Source organism: Entelurus aequoreus, linkage group LG28 (assembly GCF_033978785.1).
Source record: "Entelurus aequoreus isolate RoL-2023_Sb linkage group LG28, RoL_Eaeq_v1.1, whole genome shotgun sequence".
NCBI lineage: Eukaryota > Metazoa > Chordata > Actinopteri > Syngnathiformes > Syngnathidae > Entelurus > Entelurus aequoreus.
The window spans coordinates 7018593-7041092 of NC_084758.1; the positions used below are offsets into that span (position 1 = coordinate 7018593).

At 37.2% G+C, this 22500-nt stretch overlaps 1 protein-coding gene across 5 annotated transcripts in view; it reads right to left on the reverse strand.

Moving 5' to 3' along the window:
- The window catches only part of LOC133645024 (protocadherin-1-like), a 282515-nt gene that overhangs the window by 114359 nt on the left and 145656 nt on the right, over positions 1 to 22500 (reverse strand). For all 5 annotated transcript variants that reach the window (XM_062039813.1, XM_062039810.1, XM_062039809.1 and 2 more), the window contains one exon: positions 15093 to 15315. In XM_062039813.1, the coding sequence (XP_061895797.1) occupies positions 15093 to 15315 (223 nt within the window). The remainder of the gene's footprint in view (positions 1 to 15092; positions 15316 to 22500) is intronic.

The following is a 22500-nucleotide window of genomic DNA, read 5'->3' on the forward strand; positions in this document are numbered from 1 at the left end:
TCAGCAGTCTAGGACAGCACATCAAATATCGTCCAATCACAAAGCAGCGCTCGCTCCAATGGAACATTCCGTGTCTCCATAAACCACTGCTAGCTAACAACCTCACGCAGCGTGCTAGCTTTAGGACTGATAAACTCCTCCTCTTGTCACACTGTCAACGTGCGACATCATCAATGTGCGACATCATCAACGTGCGACATCAACGTGCGATATCATCAATGTGTGACTTCGTCAACGTGTGACATCATCAGCGTGCCATATCATCAATGTGTGACATCATCATGTGATATCATCAACATGTGGCATCAGCAGCATGCGACATCACAAGTGACATCATCAAAGCGTGACATCATTAACGTGTGACATAATCAACGTGTGACATTGTCAATGCGTGACATCAACATGTGATATCATCAATATGTGGCATCATCAGCATGCGACATCACAAGTGACATCATCAAAGCGTGACATCATTAACGTGACAAAATCAATGTGTGACATCGTCAATGTGTGACATCGTGTGATATCAATATGTGGCGTCATCAGCATGCGACATCACAAATGATCATCAAAGTGTGACATCATTACCATGTGACAAAATCAACGTGTGACATCGTCAATGCGTGACATCAATGTGTGACATCATCAATATGTGGCATTATCAGCATGCTACATCACAAGTGACATTAACATGTGACATCATCAATATGTGGCATTATCAGCATGCTACATCAGAAGTGACATTAACATGTGACATAACCAACGTGTGACATCATCAATATGTGGCATTATCAGCATGCTACATCACAAGTGACATTAACATGTGACATAACCAACGTCTTACATCATCAATATGTGGCATTATCAGCATGCTACATCACAAGTGACATTAACATGTGACATCATCAATATGTGGCATTATCAGCATGCTACATCACAAGTGACATTAACATGTGACATAACCAACGTGTGACGTCATCAATATGTGGCTTTATCAGCATGCTACATCACAAGTGACATTAACATGTGACATAACCAACGTGTGATATCATCAATATGTGGCATCAGCAGCATGCGACATCACAAGTCACATCATCAAAGTGTGACATCATTAACGTGTGACATAATCAACGTGTGACATTGTCAATGCGTGACATCGACATGTGACATCATCATGTGATATCATCAATATGTGGCATCATCAGCATGCGACATCACAAGTGACGTCATCAAAGCGTGACGTCATTAACGTGACAAAATCAATGTGTGACATCGTCAATGTGTGACATCGTGTGATATCAATATGTGGCGTCATCAGCATGCGACATCACAAGTGATCATCAAAGTGTGACATCATTATCATGTGACAAAATCAACGTGTGACATCGTCAATGCGTGACATCAATGTGTGACATCATCAATATGTGGCATTATCAGCATGCTACATCACAAGTGACATTAACATGTGACATAACCAACGTGTGACATCATCAATATGTGGCATTATCAGCATGCTACATCACAAGTGACATTAACATGTGACATAACCAACGTGTGACATCATCAATATGTGGCATTATCAGCATGCTACATCACAAGTGACATTAACATGTGACATCATCAATATGTGGCATTATCAGCATGCTACATCACAAGTGACATTAACATAACCAACGTGTGACATCATCAATATGTGGCTTTATCAGCATGCTACATCACAAGTGACATTAACATGTGACATAACCAACGTGTGACATCATCAATATGTGGCTTTATCAGCATGCTACATCACAAGTGACATTAACATGTGACATAACCAACGTGTGACGTCATCAATATGTGGCTTTATCAGCATGCTACATCACAAGTGACATTAACATGCGACATAACCAACGTGTGACGTCATCAATATGTGGCTTTATCAGCATGCTACATCACAAGTGCCATTAACATGTGACATAACCAACGTGTGATATCATCAATATCTGGCATCATCAGCATGCGACATCACAAGTCACATCATCAAAGTGTGACATCATTAACGTGTGACATAATCAACGTGTGACATTGTCAATGCGTGACATCGACATGTGACATCATCATGTGATATCATCAATATGTGGCATCATCAGCATGCGACATCACAAGTGACGTCATCAAAGCGTGACGTCATTAACGTGACAAAATCAATGTGTGACATCGTCAATGTGTGACATCGTGTGATATCAATATGTGGCGTCATCAGCATGCGACATCACAAGTGATCATCAAAGTGTGACATCATTATCATGTGACAAAATCGACGTGTGACATCGTCAATGCGTGACATCAATGTGTGACATCATCAATATGTGGCATTATCAGCATGCTACATCACAAGTGACATTAACATGTGACATAACCAACGTGTGACATCATCAATATGTGGCATTATCAGCATGCTACATCACAAGTGACATTAACATGTGACATCATCAATATGTGTTATTATCAGCATGCTACATCACAAGTGACATTAACATGTGACATAACCAACGTGTGACATCATCAATATGTGGCTTTAGCAGCATGCTACATCACAAGTGACATTAACATGTGACATAATCAACGTGTGACATCATCAATATGTGGCTTTATCAGCATGCTACATCACAAGTGACATTAACATGTGACATAACCAACGTGTGACATCATCAATATGTGGCATTATCAGCATGCTACATCACAAGTGACATTAACATGCGACATAACCAACGTGTGACATCATCAATATGTGGTTTTATCAGCATGCTACATCACAAGTGACATTAACATGTGACATAACCAACGTGTGACATCATCAATATGTGGCTTTATCAGCATGCTACATCACAAGTGACATTAACATGCGACATAACCAACGTGTGATATCATCAATATCTGGCATCATCAGCATGCGACAACACAAGTGACATCATCAAAGTGTGACATCATTAACATGTGACATAATCAATGCGTGACATCAACGTGTCACATCATTATGTGATATCATCAATATGTGGCATCATCAGCATGCGACATCGCAAATGACATCATCAAAGCGTGACATCATTAACGTGACAAAATCCATGTGTGACATCGTCAATGCGTGATATCAACATGTGACATCATCATGTGATATCAATATGTGGCATCATCAGCATGCGACATCACAAATGACATAATCAACGTGTGACATCGTCAATGCGTGACGTGTGACATCATCATGTGATAACAATATGTGGCATCATCAGCATGCAACATCACAAATGACATCATCAAAGTGTGACATCATTAACATGTGACATAATCAACGTGCGACATTGTCAATGCGTGACAGCAACATGTGACATCATGTGATATCATCAATATGTGGCATCATCAGCATGCGACATCACAAGTGACATCCTCAACGTGTGACATCATTAACATGTGACATAATCAACGTGTGACATCAACGTGTGACATCATTAACATGTGACATAATCAACGTGTGACATCGTCAATGTGTGACAGCAACATGTGACATCATGTGATATCATCAATATGTGGCATCATCAGCATGCAACATCACATGTGACATAATCAACGTGTGACATCGTCAATGCGTGACGTGTGACATCATGTGATATCAATATGTGGCATCATCAGCATGCAACATCCCAAATGACATCATCAAAGTGTGACATCATTAACATGTGACATAATCAACGTGTGACATCATTAACATGTGACAAAATCAACGTGCGACATTGTCAATGCGTGACAGCAACATGTGACATCATGTGATATCATCAATATGTGGCATCATCAGCATGCGACATCACAAGTGACATCATCAACGTGTGACATCATTAACATGTGACATAATCAACGTGTGACATCGTCAATGTGTGACAGCAACATGTGACATCATGTGATATCATCAATATGTGGCATCATCAGCATGCAACATCACAAATGACATCAAAGTGTGACATCATTAACATGTGACATAATCAACGTGACATCATTAACATGTGACATAATCAGCGTGACAGCAACATGTGACATCATGTGATATCATCAATATGTGGCATCATCAGCATGCGACATCACAAGTGACATCATCAAAGTGTGACATCACTAACATGTGAAGTAATCAACGTGTGACATCATCAATGTGCGACATCATCATCGTGTAATGTTACAGTAGAGTACATTTTTTATGTTTTTTTTACGTTCTACATTGCTAGTAATGGTGTCTTTGTTGTCTCTCCATCGATATATTCTAGAAGGAACAATAACAACAGGAAGTGAACTCCCATGACGTCACATAAACAGGAAGTGAGGCGCCCCAAAACGAGTGTTTTCTTCATCATAAAAAAAAAAATCACTCAAACCTTTCAAAATGAAAAGGGAAGAAAATAAACTTTTTAAACATTAAAATGAAGCAAGAATAATATTTCATGTCTCTTCTGTATTTGTGTGTCTACTAATTGTTGACACTTTTAAATACAATTGTGTGTGTGTGTGTGTGTGTGCGTGCGTTCTTGTATTCCCACCCTTCTTGAGACATGAAGAAGGAAAAGTATCTTCCATATGAGGAGGTGTGAACAAGTGATGACATAAATCAATAACATTGCATCTAATAGACAATGTCTCATTTGTGGTGACATCCATCAAAATGAGGGTGGTCCCAAAAAGGAGGCGATTTTTTCACATTGACTGTGTGTCGCTTTTAAAAGTGCTCCCCCTCTGGTCAACATATGAAATAACAAGTGTGTGTACGAAATTGAAATGCGCCCCTTTTGGCCAAAATTCATTAAAACAATAACTTGAAGTAAATAATGAGGATTAAAAAACAATTACTAACAAAAAAGTCACACAAAAAAATGAACTAAAAGCAGTCTTTTTCTCACAATGTGTCGACTTTTTTCTTATAAAATTGGGAACAATTTCTCATATTCTTTCAGTTTCTGTAATATTGCAATATTTTCTTGTAAAATTATTACTTTTTTATGTAAAATGATTACTTTTTAATGCAAAATGGTGACATTTGTCATGTAAAATTCTGACTTTTATCACAATATTGCCGACTTTTTTGCTGTTCTTGTAAACATTTTTGAGTAAAATGATGACTTTTGTCATAATTATGCAAAGTAAAGTTCAGATTGTTATTATAATATTGCCAACATTTTTAAGTTTTCTTATAAAATTGTGACTTGTAGAGTAAAATTACAACTCTTTTCATAAAATTGCCAACATTTTAAGCGTTTCTCGTAAAATTGCGACTGTTATTGAGTAAAATTCCAACTTTTATCATAATATTGCACAAATGTTCAGTTTTTCTTGTCAAATTTTGACTTGCGTTGAGTAAAATGACGACTTTTATTACAATACTGCCAAAATTCTACGTTTTTTCTTGTGAAATTGTGACCTTTTTCTTGTGAAATTCCAACTCATTTTTCACAACAAGCTTTTTTTATATGTGCATAGTATGTATATATTATTCATGTTGTAAATACACTTCTTTATATATCTAGAAAGGCTGGTCCTAAAGAGGGAGGCATTTTTCCTCAGGACTCAAGAAAGTACGAAATACAAGAGTGTGTGTGTGTGTGTGTGTGTGTGTGTGTGTGTGTGTGTGTGTGTGTGTGTGTGTGTGTGTGTGTGTGTGCACTTTGATGTGGGAAACAAAAAGGCAAAATGAGGAGGATGAAGAGCACACAGATAGAAAATCTCACTCAGACTGATGTAGTCCACAGATAAACGTGCACGAGTGCGAGCGTGACCAAATACGGTGCGTACACACACACACACACACACACACACACACACACACACACACACACACACACACACACACACACACACACACACACACACACACACACACACACACACACACACACACACACACACACACGCCATCAGACTTCCATTTTCTGCCTCCTTTTGGCTCTTGTCATTCGATCAACTTTCCTTTTTCACTTTCACCCACCATCCCCTCAAACAAACACACACACACACACACACACACACACACACACACACACACACACACACACACACACACACACACACACACACACACACACACACACACACATACATGTCTTGCCTACTTTGTGTGGACCCACGTTTGGTTAGTGGGTTGTGAGGGCCCCCCTTTCCACTATAGCTAGAATGATGAAAAAATATACATCTAGCCCTAGATGGGAGTAGAGAGTTGCAACTAGGGATGTCTGATAATGGCTTTTTGCCGATATCCAATATTCCGATATTGTCCAACTCTTTAATTACCGATACCGATATCAACCGATACCGATATCAACCGATATATGCAGTCGTGGAATTAACACATTATTATGCCTAATTTGGACAACCAGGTATGGTGAAGATAAGGTACTTTTTAAAAAAATTAATAAAATAAGATAAATAAATTAAAAACATTTTCTTAAATAAAAAAGAAAGTAAAACAATATAAAAACAGTTACATAGAAACTAGTAATGAATGAAAATGAGTAAAATTAACTGTTAAAGGTTAGTACTATTAGTGGAGCAGCAGCACGCACAATCATGTGTGCTTACGGACTGTATCCCTTGCAGACTGTATTGATATATATTGATATATAATGTAGGAAGCAGAATATTAATAACAAAAAAGATACAACCCTTTTGTGTGAATGAGTGTAAATGGGGGAGGGAGTTTTTTTGGGTTGGTGCAATAATTGTAAGTGTATTTTGTGTTTTTTATGTTGATTTAATAAAAACAAAAAAAACAAAACAACAACAACAACAAAAAACGATACCGATAATTTCCGATATTACATTTTAAAGCATTTATCGGACATCCCTAGTTGCAACCTCACTTCAGAATGCAAAACACACAAAGTAAAAAAAAAAATTTGACTTTTGTAGTTGTGAGGACCAGGCAAATGTCCTCACAAGTTAAAAGATCCTCACAGAAAGGGTGGTTTATCAAGTGTATGTCCACACAAGGATGGTGAGACAAGTGCACGCACACACACACACACACACACACACACACACACACACACACACACACACACACACACACACACACACACACACACACACACACACACACAGGAAGTGGAGACATTAGCAAAGCATAAAAGAGCCGCTGGCATTAGAGTCCATTATGTGAGCATTTGGAGTGCATGGAAGCACATGATGGACCTCAAGCAAACACACTACTGAGTACTACTGAGTACTACTGAGTACCAACGAGTACTAGGGCTGTAAATCTTTGTGCACCACACGATTCGACTCGATTCGACTCTTGTGGGTGACAATTCGATTCAGGATCAATTCTCGATTCAAAACGATTCTCCACTCAAAATCAATACTTGTTCATTCCTTCCTCCATGAAATAGACAAACAGCTGTTGTAATTGTTTATGTTTACGTCAAATAACACTCTTTTGTTGAATAAAATGCCTCTGAAACATTAAATAAAGTCAAATAAATGAAGGCAACAAGAGAAGTGTCGAACACGATCAAGGACAGGACAGATTGAAGAAAAATATGTATTATAAAATAAGTTTCTCAGTGTGAACATGAACTATCTTGTCTTTGCAGTCTATTCAATTGAATAGAAGTTGAAAAGGACTTGCAAATCATTGTATTCTGTAGGGGTGTAACGGTACGTGTATTTGTATTGAACTGTTTCGGTTCGGTTCTGATTGGTTACACGCAGAGCGGTAACAGCCAATCAGCAGTGCGTATTCAGAGCGCATGTAGTCAGTGCTTAGCGTTTAGCAGGTAAGCATCAGGCAGCGGACTCTCCCCAAATGATAACAAACACCTCCCAGTCAACTACTAGTAACATCACTATGAGCCCGTTGACCTTCTAGAAATATAAAAGGCAGCTCAGCTCGCTCGCAGTCCTGGCTAGAGGTGAAGGCTAATTCGCTTTTAGCGTAACGTTAGCTCATTTTGCGGTGTGTGTGTGTGTGTGTTACGGACAGCAAAGCCCTGTCTGTCTGTTATTTCACTTGACCTTTTTCTGTGTTGATTGAGCTGTGTTGAAGCAGCGAAAAAGGACATTATGTTAAATGAAGAGTTTCTGTCTCTGATAGTTGATATAATAATGTAAGTGCATCATTAAGCCTACATGAACTCCATGGTGTTCAGGGATGAATAGTCTCTCCTATTGCTATTGTACTATTTTTTCAGCTATAGTTACATTAGTCATTAGTAATGGAGCAGCCTAGTTTTGAATGGCAGGGTCCCTGCTATCACATGTTGATAAAAATATAACATTTACATAATAAATCAACTACAGGCTTCCCAAATGCTGTCATAAATCAAGCATGATGAGTTGACTTGAAACTGTTTAATGTTGCACTTTTTATACGTAGAAGAAAAGTTGTGTCATTTTATTATTTATTTAATCTGAGCAACAACTTGAGGCAGTTTAATGTTGATTAATGAGGGCAGAATTATTATTATAGTGTTCCCAATGTTAAAAGGATAAAGCCATTGTTTACAAATTTGGTAAATAAATAACCAAAAAATGTATATTTTGTTGTTTTCTTACTGTACCGAAAATGAACCGAACCGTGACCTCTAAACCGAGGTACGTACCAAACCAAAATTTTTACGTACCGTTACACCCCTAATATATATATATATATATATATATCAGTGTTTCCCAAACATTCATTTATTTGTGGCGGCCCGCCACGAAAGAATTACGTCCGCCACAAATAAAAATAAAAAAAATTTTTTTTTTTTATTTTATTTTAATTTTAAATTGTTTTTGTCCTGTCCAGCTTCTCAGGCAAATCACATAGTTGATGTAGATGCCCATATAGGCTGTTCAGATGTACTTTACAAAAGAGAAGTGTAGGATACTTCTCTTGTTGCCTCATTTGTATTTGACCACTACTGTTTTCTGTTTATTTGTTACTGACTGTGGCAGGACACCTCTGCCTCTGTTTCACTTTATGTTGCTGGTAAATAATATGGTTGTAGTAGTAGGCTAAAGTTAAATTATTTAGTATGCACTAATTAAAGGGGCAGAGCTTTAAGAGACATTTTAGCTTTTATATTTTATAAGATATATTTTTTTGTAAGAACCACAATTAATAAATATATTTCAGTGAATAACTTATTGTTCAAATCTGTATATAAATATGTACATAAAGTGTTGTAATTATATTGTAAAATGGATGGATGGATGGACGTTTAAAACAAAACTGTTATTAATTAGTAAGTATACATTTTTTTAGCCTTTTTAGAGAAAATCATATCATTGTAGTAAATTACGCAAATTACGCGATGATGTCATGTTGACCACGCCCATAACCACGCCCCCACCGCCACAGGTATCTTGGCAGTTTATGGGAAATACTGCATATATATACACACACACACACACACACACACACACACACACACACACACACACACACGGATATATATATATATATATATTCTTTTTAAGAATACATTTTTAAAAGTACATTCTAGTCCATCTGCATGCAAGCCGAAGGAGCTTTTATAACCTGTAACCTGTTTCATCAGTAATTATTATACCAAAGAATCAGTTTGAATCAAAAACAGATTTGGAATCAAATCGTCACCCCAATAATCACAATCAATAATCACAATGATATAAAATCACTGGCTGCCAAAGATCCACACCCTCGGTTTGTACATCCTAAGCAGACGTGGCTGACATCTCCGCTCGCCTCGCCATTTGTCTTGGCCAGCTTTTCTCCTTCAATTAGCGCCGGCGCTAACGAGACTTTGACGCCAAGAAAAGAATGACAGTCAATAAAAGCAAAGTGCGACAGTACATCAGCAGCTCATTTGCATATTCCTGCAGCACCTTGTCATAAAGAGCATTTAAAGCCTAATAGAAGACTGTGACTACTTTTCATTTCTTCCATTATTTACTCAGCTTTTTGCCATTTGCATACATTATTCCTCTTTAGGAGCGCGAGGCGCAGAGAGGAGGAATTAAACATTCCAACAGCCAAACTTTCCTGCCTCAATGAGGTTAATTAAGGTCAGGCGGACTCAGACACTAAAGAGCGTCTCAGGTGGTTTTCTGGGAGGGAAAACTCTTTCAATAAATCCATCCTTACTTTGCACACTTTCTCTACAAACATCATTTACCCGAGAAGGAAGGTGGAAACATTAAGATTAATGAGTGTAAATAATAACGTAGAAAAAATGGACCGCATAAAAGAAGGTGAAACAAGGTAAATAGAAGGTAAAAAAGCAAGGTGAAAAGGATAAAATATGATCAATGGAAGGCAAAAAAGGTAAAAAAAGAGGTAGCTAGAAGGTAAACAAAGGTAGAACCAGTTAAATAGATGTTCAAAGAAGGTCACTAAAAGTAAACATGTAATTAAAAGGTCAACAAGCTGGGGAATGTGGTAAAAGAAGGTAAAGGGGTAAATCAGGGGTACATAAAAGGTTAAAAAAAATGTAACTAAAAAGGTCAATAGAAGGTAAACAATGTAAAGTAAAGTAAATCAAAGGTAAACAAAGGTAAATTAAGGTATGTAGAAGGTAAAATTAAATAAATAGAAGTTAAATAAAAAGGTAAAGACCGTAAGTAAAGGGTAAAATAAGGTAAGTAGAAGGTAAAATATGATAGAGGGCAAATAAAAGGTAAACAAGGTAAGTATAGGGTAAAATAAGGTATATTGAAGAAAAAAGAAGAAATAAAAGGTAAATACAATGTAAAAGAAGGTACACAGAAGGTTAAAAAGGGGAAACAAGAGGTAGCTGGAAGGTAAACAAAGGTAGAACCAGTTAAAAAGATGTTCAAAGAAGGTCGGTAAAAGTAAAAATGTAAATAAAAGGTAAACAAGCTGGGGAATGTGGTCAAATAAGGTAAAGGGTAAATCAGGGGTACATAAAAGGTAAAACGTGTAAATAAAAAGGTCAATTGAAGGTTAAAAAATGTAAAAGAAGGTGAATCAAAGGTAAACAAAGTTAAATTAAGGTCAGTAGAAGGTAAAATTAAATAAATAGAAGGTAAATAAAAAAGGTAAAGACTGTAAGTAAAGGGTAAAATAAGGTAAGTAGAAGGTAAAATATGATAGAGGGTAAATAAAAAGGTACACAAGGTAAGTAAAGTGTGAAATAAGGTATACTGAAGAAAAAAGAAGAGATAAAAGGTAAATACAATGTAAAAGAAGGCACACAGAAGGGGGAAAAAAAGGGAAAAAAAGAGGTAGCCGGAAGGTAAACAAATGTAGAACCAGTTAAATAGATGTTCAAAGAAGGTCAATAAAAGTACAAATGTAAATAAAAGGTAAACAAGCTGGGGAATGTGGTAAAAGAAAGTAAAGGGTAAATCAGGGGTAAATAAATGGTAACAAATGTAACTAAAAAGGTCAATAGAAGGCAAACAATGTAAAAGAAGGTAAATCAAAGGTAAACAAAGGTCATTTAAGGTAATTTAAGTAAGTAGAAGGTAAAATCAAATAAATAGAAGGTCAATAAAAAGGTAAAGACCGTAAGTAAAGGGTAAAATAAGGCAAGTAGACGGTCAAATATGATAGAGGGTAAATAAAAAGGGACACAAGGTAAGTAAAGGGTGAAATAAGGTATATTGGAGAAAAAAGAAGAAATAAAAGGTAAATACAATGTAAAAGAAGGTACACATAAGGTTAAAAAAGGTAAATACAAGGTAAAAGATGGTTAAAAAAAGGTATAAAAAGGTAAATTCAATGTAAAAAAAAAGGTACATGCAAGGTAAAAAGGTATACAATTTAAATACAAAGTGAAAGGGACGGCGTGGCGAAGTTGGTAGAGTGGCTGTGCCAGCAATCGAAGTGTTGTTGGTTACTGGGGTTCAATCCCCACCTTCTACCTTCCTAGTCACGTCCGTTGTGTCCTTGGGCAAGACACTTCACCCTTGCTCCTGATGGCTGCTGGCTAGCGCCTTGCATGGCAGCTCCCGCCATCAGTGTGTGAATGTGTGTGTGAATGTGGAAATAGTGTCAAAGAGCTTTGAGTACCTTGAAGGTAGAAAAGCGCTATACAAGTATAACCCATTTATCATTCATTTAAAAGATGGTAAATAAGGTATAAAAGGTAAATACAAGGTATATATACTCTGGACAACAGACACATTGACACCTTTACCTGCATGAAGGTGGGACTAAATGCTGCCTGAGGCTGAGCCAATCAGTGGACAGGATACTGAACTCGTGGCCAGGACTAATATATTGATATTTTCCTGCCATCTGCATGCTTGAAAATGCCAGATTGAGGTCAGCGATACTTGGAATATGTTTGAAAATGAGATAAATGCAACACGGTGGCAGAGGAGCGTACACGAAGAGAATAAAGTTGCTAACACACATTATTAGATCGAGAATGGAAAAGGAAGTTCAAGTTGACTTTCAAAGTAAGAAGAAGCAATAAGCAGCGTGACTGAAAGTAAACAATGAGTCACAAGTGCCAAGAAAAAGACTTGCAAAAGCATCTCACTTCATTTGGACAAACAAGCGTGCTAAGTGCGCTTAATGGCAGCAATCACTTTGCTGCTCACGCTAATGTTCTCCATTAGTGCTTGTTAGACACTCCTGTTAGCAACGTGCTAACACAGGTTAGCTCCTCTGCTGTCAGCTGCTAACATGGGGAACAATAAACTACCCCCACAATATTTGGTAGTTAAGGGGAAGGTGCTGGGTGGGTGTAAGGAACCACCATCACGGCTCCATCTCATCGCTGCCTGGGGGGAGCAATAGACTACAGACTGTGCAATAGACTGTGCAATAGACTACAGACTGTGCAATAGACTACAGACTGTGCAATAGACTGTGCAATAGACTACAGACTGTGCAATAGACTACAGACTGTGCAATAGACTACAGACTGTGCAATGGACTGTGCAATAGACTACGGACTGTGCAATAAACTGTGCAATAGACTACAGACTGTGCAATAGACTACAGACTGTGCAATAGACTGTGCAATATACTACAGACTGTGCAATAGACTACAGACTGTGCAATAGACTGTGCAATAGACTACAGACTGTGTAATAGACTACAGACTGCGCAATAGACTGTGCAATAGACTACAGACTGTGCAATAGACTGTGCAATAGACTGTGCAATAGACTGTGCAATAGACTGTGCAATAGACTGTGCAATAGACTACAGACTGTGCAATAGACTGTGCAATAGACTACAGACTGTGCAATAGACTGTGCAATAGACTACAGACTGGGCAATAGACTACAGACTGTGCAATAGACTGTGCAATAGACTACAGACTGTGCAATAGACTAAAGACTGTGCAATAGACTACAGACTGTGCAATAGACTACAGACTGTGCAATATACTACAGACTGTGCAATAGACTACAGACTGTGCAATAGACTGTGCAATAGACTACAGACTGTGTAATAGACTACAGACTGCGCAATAGACTGTGCAATAGACTACAGATTGTGCAATAGACTGTGCAATAGACTACAGACTGTGCAATAGACTACAGACTGTGCAATAGACTGTGCAATAGACTACCGACTGTGCAATAGACCAGTGGTCCCCAACCACCGGGCCGATTGGTACCGGGCCGCACAAGAAATTTAAAAAAAATTTTTTAAAAAATTATTTTATTTTATTTTTATTTTTTTTAATTAAATCAACATAAAAAACACAATATATACATTATATATATATCAATATAGATCAATACAGTCTGCAGGTATACAGTCCGTAAGCACACATGATTGTATTTCTTTATGGAAAAAAAAAAAAGAAAAAAATATTTAATTTTTTTAAAAATACACCCCCCCGTTAGCTGCTAACATCCTAACAGGAAACAACAACTGGTTGCATTAGTAAATAAAATGTAGCCTGTTAGCTGCCAACAAGCTAACAGGAAACAACAACTGGTTGCATTAGTAAATAAAATGTAGCCTGTTAGCTGCTAACATGCTAACAGGAAACAACAACTGGTTGTATTAGTAAATAAAACGTAGCCTGTTAGCTGCTAACATGCTAACGGGAAACAACAACTGGTTGCATTAGTAAATAAAACGTAGCCTGTTAGCTGCTAACATGCTAACGGGAAACAACAACTGGTTGCATTAGTAAATATAACGTAGCCTATTAGCTGCTAATATGCTAACAGGAAACAACAACTGGTTGCATTAGTAAATAAAATGTAGCCTGTTAGCTGCTAACATGCTAACATGAAACAACTGGTTGCATTAGTAAATAAAATGTAGCCTGTTAGCTGTTAACATGCTAACATGAAACAACTGGTTGCATTAGTAAATAAAATGTAGCTTGTTAGCTGCTAACATGCTAACGGGAAACAACAACTGGTTGCATTAGCAAATAAAATGTAGCCTGTTAACTGCTAACATGCTAACGGGAAACAACAACTGGTTGCATTAGTAAATAAAATGTAGCCTGTTAACTGCTAACATGAAACAACAACTGGTTGCATTAGTAAATAAAATGTAGCCTGTTAGCTGCTAACATGCTAACATGAAACAACTGGTTGCATTAGTAAATAAAATGTAGCTTGTTAGCTGCTAACATGCTAACATAAACCACAACACATCCTCCCAGGTTGCATTATTAAATAAAATGAGGTAGCTTGTTAGCATGAGTAAATAAACGGTAGCATGTTAGCAAGAGAAACGTAGGCGGGCTTGACAAGCTGACAAAAAGGCTAACAAGCGCAAACTGGAGGGTTTATTTCCCGCTAGGATCTTTAAGTGGATGTGATGGAAGGTTGGAACGGCCATGATTTCCATAATTGTAATTATTCTGGCGTGGGAGTTGATTATGTAGCATATTGGGAGTTGATTATGTTGCATATTGGGAGTTGATTATGTTGCATATTGGGAGTTGATTATGTTGCATATTGGGAGTTGATTATGTTGCATATTGGGAGTTGATTATGTTGCATATTGGGAGTTGATTATGTTGCATTATGATTGTGTTGTGCTAGCTGACGTCACCGCCTCTTTAAAATGAGCAGCGCAAAGGATTGTGGGACATCACCTGCCACATTGCTGCTGACTCGGCACAATGCCGGGGAGGGACTAAAGAGACGCCGCCGGGGCTTACCGTTCTCCGGGTGCTCCGTCTCGCCGATGCTGCCGTCCGGCGTGGTCCTCTCGTAGTGGTCCTCCGGCAGCGCCAGCGGCCCCACACGCGGCCCGCACGACGACTTGGAGCTGGGCGTCTCCGACTCGTCCAGCCCGCTGTCGTAGTAGGTGTGTTGCCCCGCCTCCTGCTGCTGATCCTGCGCCTGATTGGCTGTGGAGAAGGTCACGCGGCGCTGTGGCATCTGCCAATCACATCACACAATACTGGGTATTAATACTTATATATTGTAGTACTACTACATCTGCCAATCACATCACACAATACTGGATATTAATACTTATATATTGTAGTACTACTACATCTGCCAATCACATCACACAATACTGGATATTAATACTTGTATATTGTAGTACTACTACATCTGCCAATCACATCACACAATACTGGATATTAATACTTATATATTGTAGTACTACTACATCTGCCAATCACATCACACAATACTGGGTATTAATACTTATATATTGTAGTACTACTACATCTGCCAATCACATCACACAATACTGGGCATTAATACTTATATATTGTAGTACTACTACATCTGCCAATCACATCACACAATACTGGGCATTAATACTTATATATTGTAGTACTACTACATCTGCCAATCACATCACACAATACTGGATATTAATACTTATATATTGTAGTACTACTACATCTGCCAATCACATCACACAATACTGGGTATTAATACTTGTATATTGTAGTACTACTACATCTGCCAATGATAAAATACAAATATGTCAATATTTACCATTTGGTACTACCATACGTACTACTACTACTATATCTGCCAATGATATAATACAAATATGTCAATATTTACCATTAGGTACTACCATAAGTACTACTACTACTACTATATCTGCCAATGATATAATACAAATATGTCAATATTTACCATTAGGTACTACCAGTAGTACTACTACTACATCTGCCAATGATATAATACAAATATGTCAATATTTACCATTAGGTACTACCAGTACTACTACTACTACATCTGCCAATGATATAAAACAAATATGTCAATATTTACCATTTGGTACTACCATAAGTACTACTACTACTACATCTGTCAATGATATAAAACAAATATGTCAATATTTACCATTAGGTACTACCATAACTACTACTACTACTACACCTGTCAATGATATAATATAAATATGTCAATATTTACCATTTGGTACTACCATAAGTACTACTACTACTACTACATCTGCCAATGATATAATACAAATATGTCAATATTTACCATTTGGTACTACCATAAGTACTACTACTACTACTACATCTGCCAATGATATAATACAAATATGTCAATATTTACCATTTGGTACTACCATAAGTACTACTACTACTACACCTGTCAATGATATAATATAAATATGTCAATGTTTATCATTTGGTACTACCATAAGTACTAGTACTACTACTACATCATCTGCCAATGATATAATACAAATATGTCAATATTTACCATTTGGTACTACCATAAGTACTACTACTACTACTACTACTACATCTGCCAATGATATAATACAAATATGTCAATGTTTACCATTTGGTACTACCCATAATAATACAAATACAGTATGTCAATATTTACCATTTGGTACTACCATAAGTACTACTACTACTACACCTGTCAATGATATAATACAAATATGTCAATGTTTACCATTTGGTACTACCATAAGTACTACTACTACTACTACTACTACTACATCTGCCAATGATATAATACAAATATGTCAATATTTACCATTAGGTACTACCATAAGTACTACTACTACTACTACTACATCTGTCAATTATATAATACAAATATGTCAATATTTACCATTTGGTACTACCATAAGTACTACTACTACTACATCTGTCAATGATATAATACAAATATGTCAATATTTACCATTTGGTACTACCATAAGTACTACTACTACTACATCTGCCAATTATATAATACAAATATGTCAATATTTACCATTAGGTACTACCATGAGTACTACTACTACTACTACTACATCTGTCAATGATATAATACAAATATGTCAATATTTACCATTTGGTACTACCATAAGTACTACTACTACTACTACATCTGCCAGTGATATAATATAAATATGTCAATATATACCATTTGGTACTACCATAAGTACTACTACTACTACTACATCTGCCAGTGATATAATATAAATATGTCAATATATACCATTTGGTACTACCATAAGTACTACTACTACTACTACATCTGCCAATGATATAATATAAATATGTCAATATATACCATTTGGTACTACCATAAGTACTACTACTACTACATCTGCCAATTATATAATACAAATATGTCAATATTTACCATTTGGTACTACCATAAGTACTACTACTACTACATCTGCCAATGATATAATACAAATATGTCAATATTTACCATTTGGTACTACCCATAACTACTACTACTACTACTACATTTGCCAATGATAAAATATAAATATGTCAATGTTTACCATTTGGTACTACCATAAGTACTACTACTACTACTACATCTGCCAATTATATAATACAAATATGTCAATATTTACCATTTGGTACTACCATAAGTACTACTACTACTACTACTACATTTGCCAATGATAAAATATAAATATGTCAATGTTTACCATTTGGTACTACCATAAGTACTACTACTACTACATCTGCCAATGATATAATACAAATATGTCAATATTTACCATTTGGTACTACCCATAACTACTACTACTACTACTACATTTGCCAATGATAAAATATAAATATGTCAATGTTTACCATTTGGTACTACCATAAGTACTACTACTACTACAACCGTCAATGATATAATACAAATATGTCAATATTTACTATTTGGTACTACCATAAGTACTACTACTACTACATCTGCCAATGATATAATACTATTATTTCATTTTACAATAATTTAGAATACAAGAAACTACAATAAATGAATAAAAGTACTACTACTATAAGAAACTCCAAAACACTACTACTACAATAAACTACATTCCACTACTTCAAGTACAACTACTAAAATGAACTACAATACACTACCACAAGTACACGTATACTCCCTATTGTCGCACAAATGTACAAAATGTATATGGCATCGCCTAACCCTGTGTGTGATATCATGTGCGATACAAGCAGTGCTGCAGCGCGCAGCTACACAACAGCTAAGCACACAATAGCACCCAAGCCAGACATAGGTAATGATCATTGAACAACAAAAGGTGACACGTGTCAACATGCACACGTATCAAATAATTATAGTCGCGTATTACTTGCACATACAAAGTCTCCAAGGCACGCGAGAAAGTGTCCAGTAACAAACGGGTCCGCATCATTCAACTAACTGCAGCAATTGAAAACATAAGTTAAAAACAGCATGACAGTTATTAATAAACAAGTTAGTGTTTTTAATAACTGCCATCGTTCCCTCTTATAACATTAAACCACACTGACTGATACGGGTAGGATGCCTGCTGATATCGTGTCGGATTCCAAACGAGGAGGAAGGTTGATGTTTTTAGGCACTAAGACTAAATTCCACTCACTTGCATACAAGCAACAGACTTTGCTGCTTGGTTTACTTGGTGCTTGTTTTGTGAGCAAGTCTTTCATCATTAAAATACAATTAGCTGTCCATGTAGCGCTGCAGGACACACACACACACACACACACACACACACACACACACACACTTGGCCGGCCGGGCCAGGCTGATAAACAGCAGCATCCCTGTCTCGGCAGATACCCGGTCACCATGGAAACGACCATAATAATGATGATACCAAACAATACTTTGAATCCATTCTGAATGGAGTCGTCAGGTGGCCAAAGATTCCCCTGACTTGATGACGTCATGTGTCACCTGACTTGATGACGTCATGTCTTATAAACCATATCAGCGGAAGGTTTGATGTGTTGAAGCGTGATGGGTTTTTTTGGGTTACAATTCCCACGCTATATCCAGCAGTGATGGTGTGGTAGTGGGTACATTGTATCATCTCATCAAAAGTGGTTAAATATCTGTTCTTCCAGGAGCAGCTGGAACATTCCAGGGGAAGCAAAGACTCGACATGTGTTAGCACTTCAGTTATTAATAACTACTTCCTGTTTCCTGCGCCAGGATGTAAATCAGCGCTGCGTGGGATATAAACATGATCATCAGGGTTCTTCGCCTGCCTGTCACCTGCGCACACACACACACACACACACACACACACACACACACACACACACACACACACACACACACACGCTCGCACGCACACACACTTGCTGCCCTTTTGTACTGCTGCATGCGTGTGTTTGTTTGGCAGAAATAGAAGCACCGTGTCAGCAGTTTCCAGCGGTATCGATATCAGCCTTTTTTCATCAGTATCTGCCTTTTTTAACCGGCATCAGCCTTTTTTAAAATCAGTATATGCCTTTTTTAATCGGTATCTGCCTTTTTTATCGGTATCTGCCTTTTTTAATTGGTATCTGCCTTTTTTTTATCGGTATCAGCCTTTTTTAAATTTTAATCAGTATCTGCCTGTTTTATCGGTGTCAATCTTTTTTTTATCGGTATCAGAGTTTTTTTTAATCAATATCTGCCTTTTTATAAATCAGTATCTGCCTTTTTAAAATTGTTATCCTACCTGCCTTTTTTTTTATCACTATCAGCCTTTTTTAAATTTGTATCAGTATCAGCCTTTTTTTTAAATCGGTATCTTCCTTTTTTAATCTGTATCTGCCTTTTTTTTCAACCAAAATCAGCCTTTTTTCATTTTTATCGGTATCAGGCTTTTTAAAATTTTAATCAGTGTCTGCCTTTTTTTATCGGTGTCAATCTTTTTTTTTTTATCAGTATCAGCCTTTTTTTTAATCAGTATCTGCCTTTTTTAAATCAGTATCTGCCTTTTTAAAATTGTTATCTATCTGCCTTTTTTTATCGATATCCGCCTTTTTAAATTTTTATCAGTATCAGCCTTTTTTAAATCAGTATCAGCCTTTTTTAAATCAGTATCTGCCTTTTTAAATCGGGATCTGCCTTTTTTAATCGGTATGTACCTTTTTATCGGTATCTGCCTTTTTAAATCGGTATCTGCCTTTTTTTAATCAGTATCTGCCTTTTTAAAACTGTTATCCCATCTGCTTTTTATATCAGGATCAGCCTTTTTACATTTATCAGTATCAGCCTTTTTTAATCGGTATCAGCCTTTTTTTTAATCAGTATCAGCCTTTTTTTAATCGGTATCAGCCTTTTTTTAATCAGTATCTGCCTTTTTTAATCGGTATCCGTCTTTTATCGGAATCTGCCTTTTTTTTTTAATCAGAATCTGCCTTTTTAAAATTGTTATCTGCCTTTTTTATCAGAATCAGCCTTTTTTTTTTATCGGTATCTGCCTTTTTTATCGGTATAAGCCTTTTTTTTTTTCTAGCATGTTAGCAACATAAATAAAAAACAAATGAAAATGAGAAAAAAAAGAAAAGTAAAACCCATTAAATTCACTCCAATAAATATTAGGTGTGGAATCGGATCCCAAAGACAAAAACATTCAAGTGAGGACTGATCCAACACAGAAGAGCATTAGACACAATTGGGGTAGAAGAAGAAGAAGGAGAAGAAGAAGAAAAACAAGAAGAAGAAGAAGAAAAACAAGAAGAATGAGAATAAGGAGGAGAAGAAGAAGAAGAACAACAACAAAAAGAAGAAGGATGAGAAGAAGTAGTTGAAGAAGGAGAAGAAGAAAAAGAAGAAGAAGAAGAGGGTGAAAAGAAAAAAGAAGAACAAAAGAAGAAGGAGAAGAAGAGGATAAGAAGAAGAAGAAGAAGAAGAAAAGGATAAAAAGAAGAAGAAGATAAAAAGAAGAAGATGAAGAAGAAGAACAAGGAGAAGAAATAGAAGAAGAAGAAGAAGATGGCAAGATGGCGGCGCATGGGTATGCTGCGGCTATGCTAACACTCTTGGGAGTGTAGAGCGATTTGGCAAAAAACACCCGTCATTTCTGTCAATTTCATGGCTGTCTCAAAGCGTGAACACTCTGTGATCACATACGACCCACAGACAATTCTGGATGTGGATGGATCGGGTCGTTATAGACTGAAAGATGCATGTACGGTGGACCTCCTCGCTAGCATGGGAATACTTCGCGGGCTACATCGAGCGGCCTTTGTAGCAGCGGAGTCAAGAGCTAGCGGTGACCGCCAATGGAGACGACATAAGCGGTGCGAGCGGAAGCAGAAGTGGGGATGCCGAGCTGGGCTAACAACAAAGAGAAAAGCTAACCAAAGAAGCGTGGAGTCTCCGGGTAAGAAGCCATTTAAGCTAGAACTAGCCGGCGTCAGGCTGGGTAATCCCTGCACGCATAGCAATTCTCTTAGAATAAAACACAACTCACATAATGTTTTTTCTTTTGTGACCGTGTCAGAGGCAGACATACATTGTACTGAGGTAGCTAACTATGATGCGTTCAGTTTATCGCAACATCAAGCAAACAATCTGAATATCCCCGTCGTATCAATTCCTAGATATGGTCGAAACTATTTAAAGTGCAATACGCATAATAAACGCAACATTATTAATATTGCTACTTCGGATAATTTCAACAAACAATCCTCAAAACAGCCCACTACCTATAATATGGGCTTTTTAAACATAAGATCATTATCTTCCAAAACGTTATTAGTTAATGAAGTCATTAGACACAACAAACTTGACGTCGTTGGTCGAGACCTGGCTCAAACCAGACGATTTTTTTGCGCTAAATGAGGCATCTCCTCCTAACTATACCAATACACATGTTGCCCGACCTCTTAAAAGGGGAGGGGGTGTCGCACTAATATACAATGAAAACTATAATCTTACACCTAACCTAAATAATAAATATAACTCGTTTGAGGTGCTCACTTTGAGGTTTGTCACACCGCTGCCTCTCCACCTGGCTGTTATCTACCGCCCCCCTGGGCCCTATTCGGACTTCATCAGTGAATTCTCAGAGTTTGTTGCTGATCTAGTGACGCACGCCGACAATATAATCATAATGGGGGACTTTAATATCCATATGAATACCCCATCGGACCCTCCATGCGTGGCGCTCCAGACTATAATTGATAGCTGTGGTCTTACACAAATAATAAATGAACCCACGCATCGCAACGGTAATACGATAGATCTAGTGCTTGTCAGGGGTGTCACCACCTCTAAAGTTACGATACTCCCGTACACTAAAGTAATGTCCGATCATTACCTTATAAAATTCGAAGTTCTGACTCACTGTCAACAAACTAATAATAATAATAATAATAACTACTATAGCAGCCGCAACATTAATGC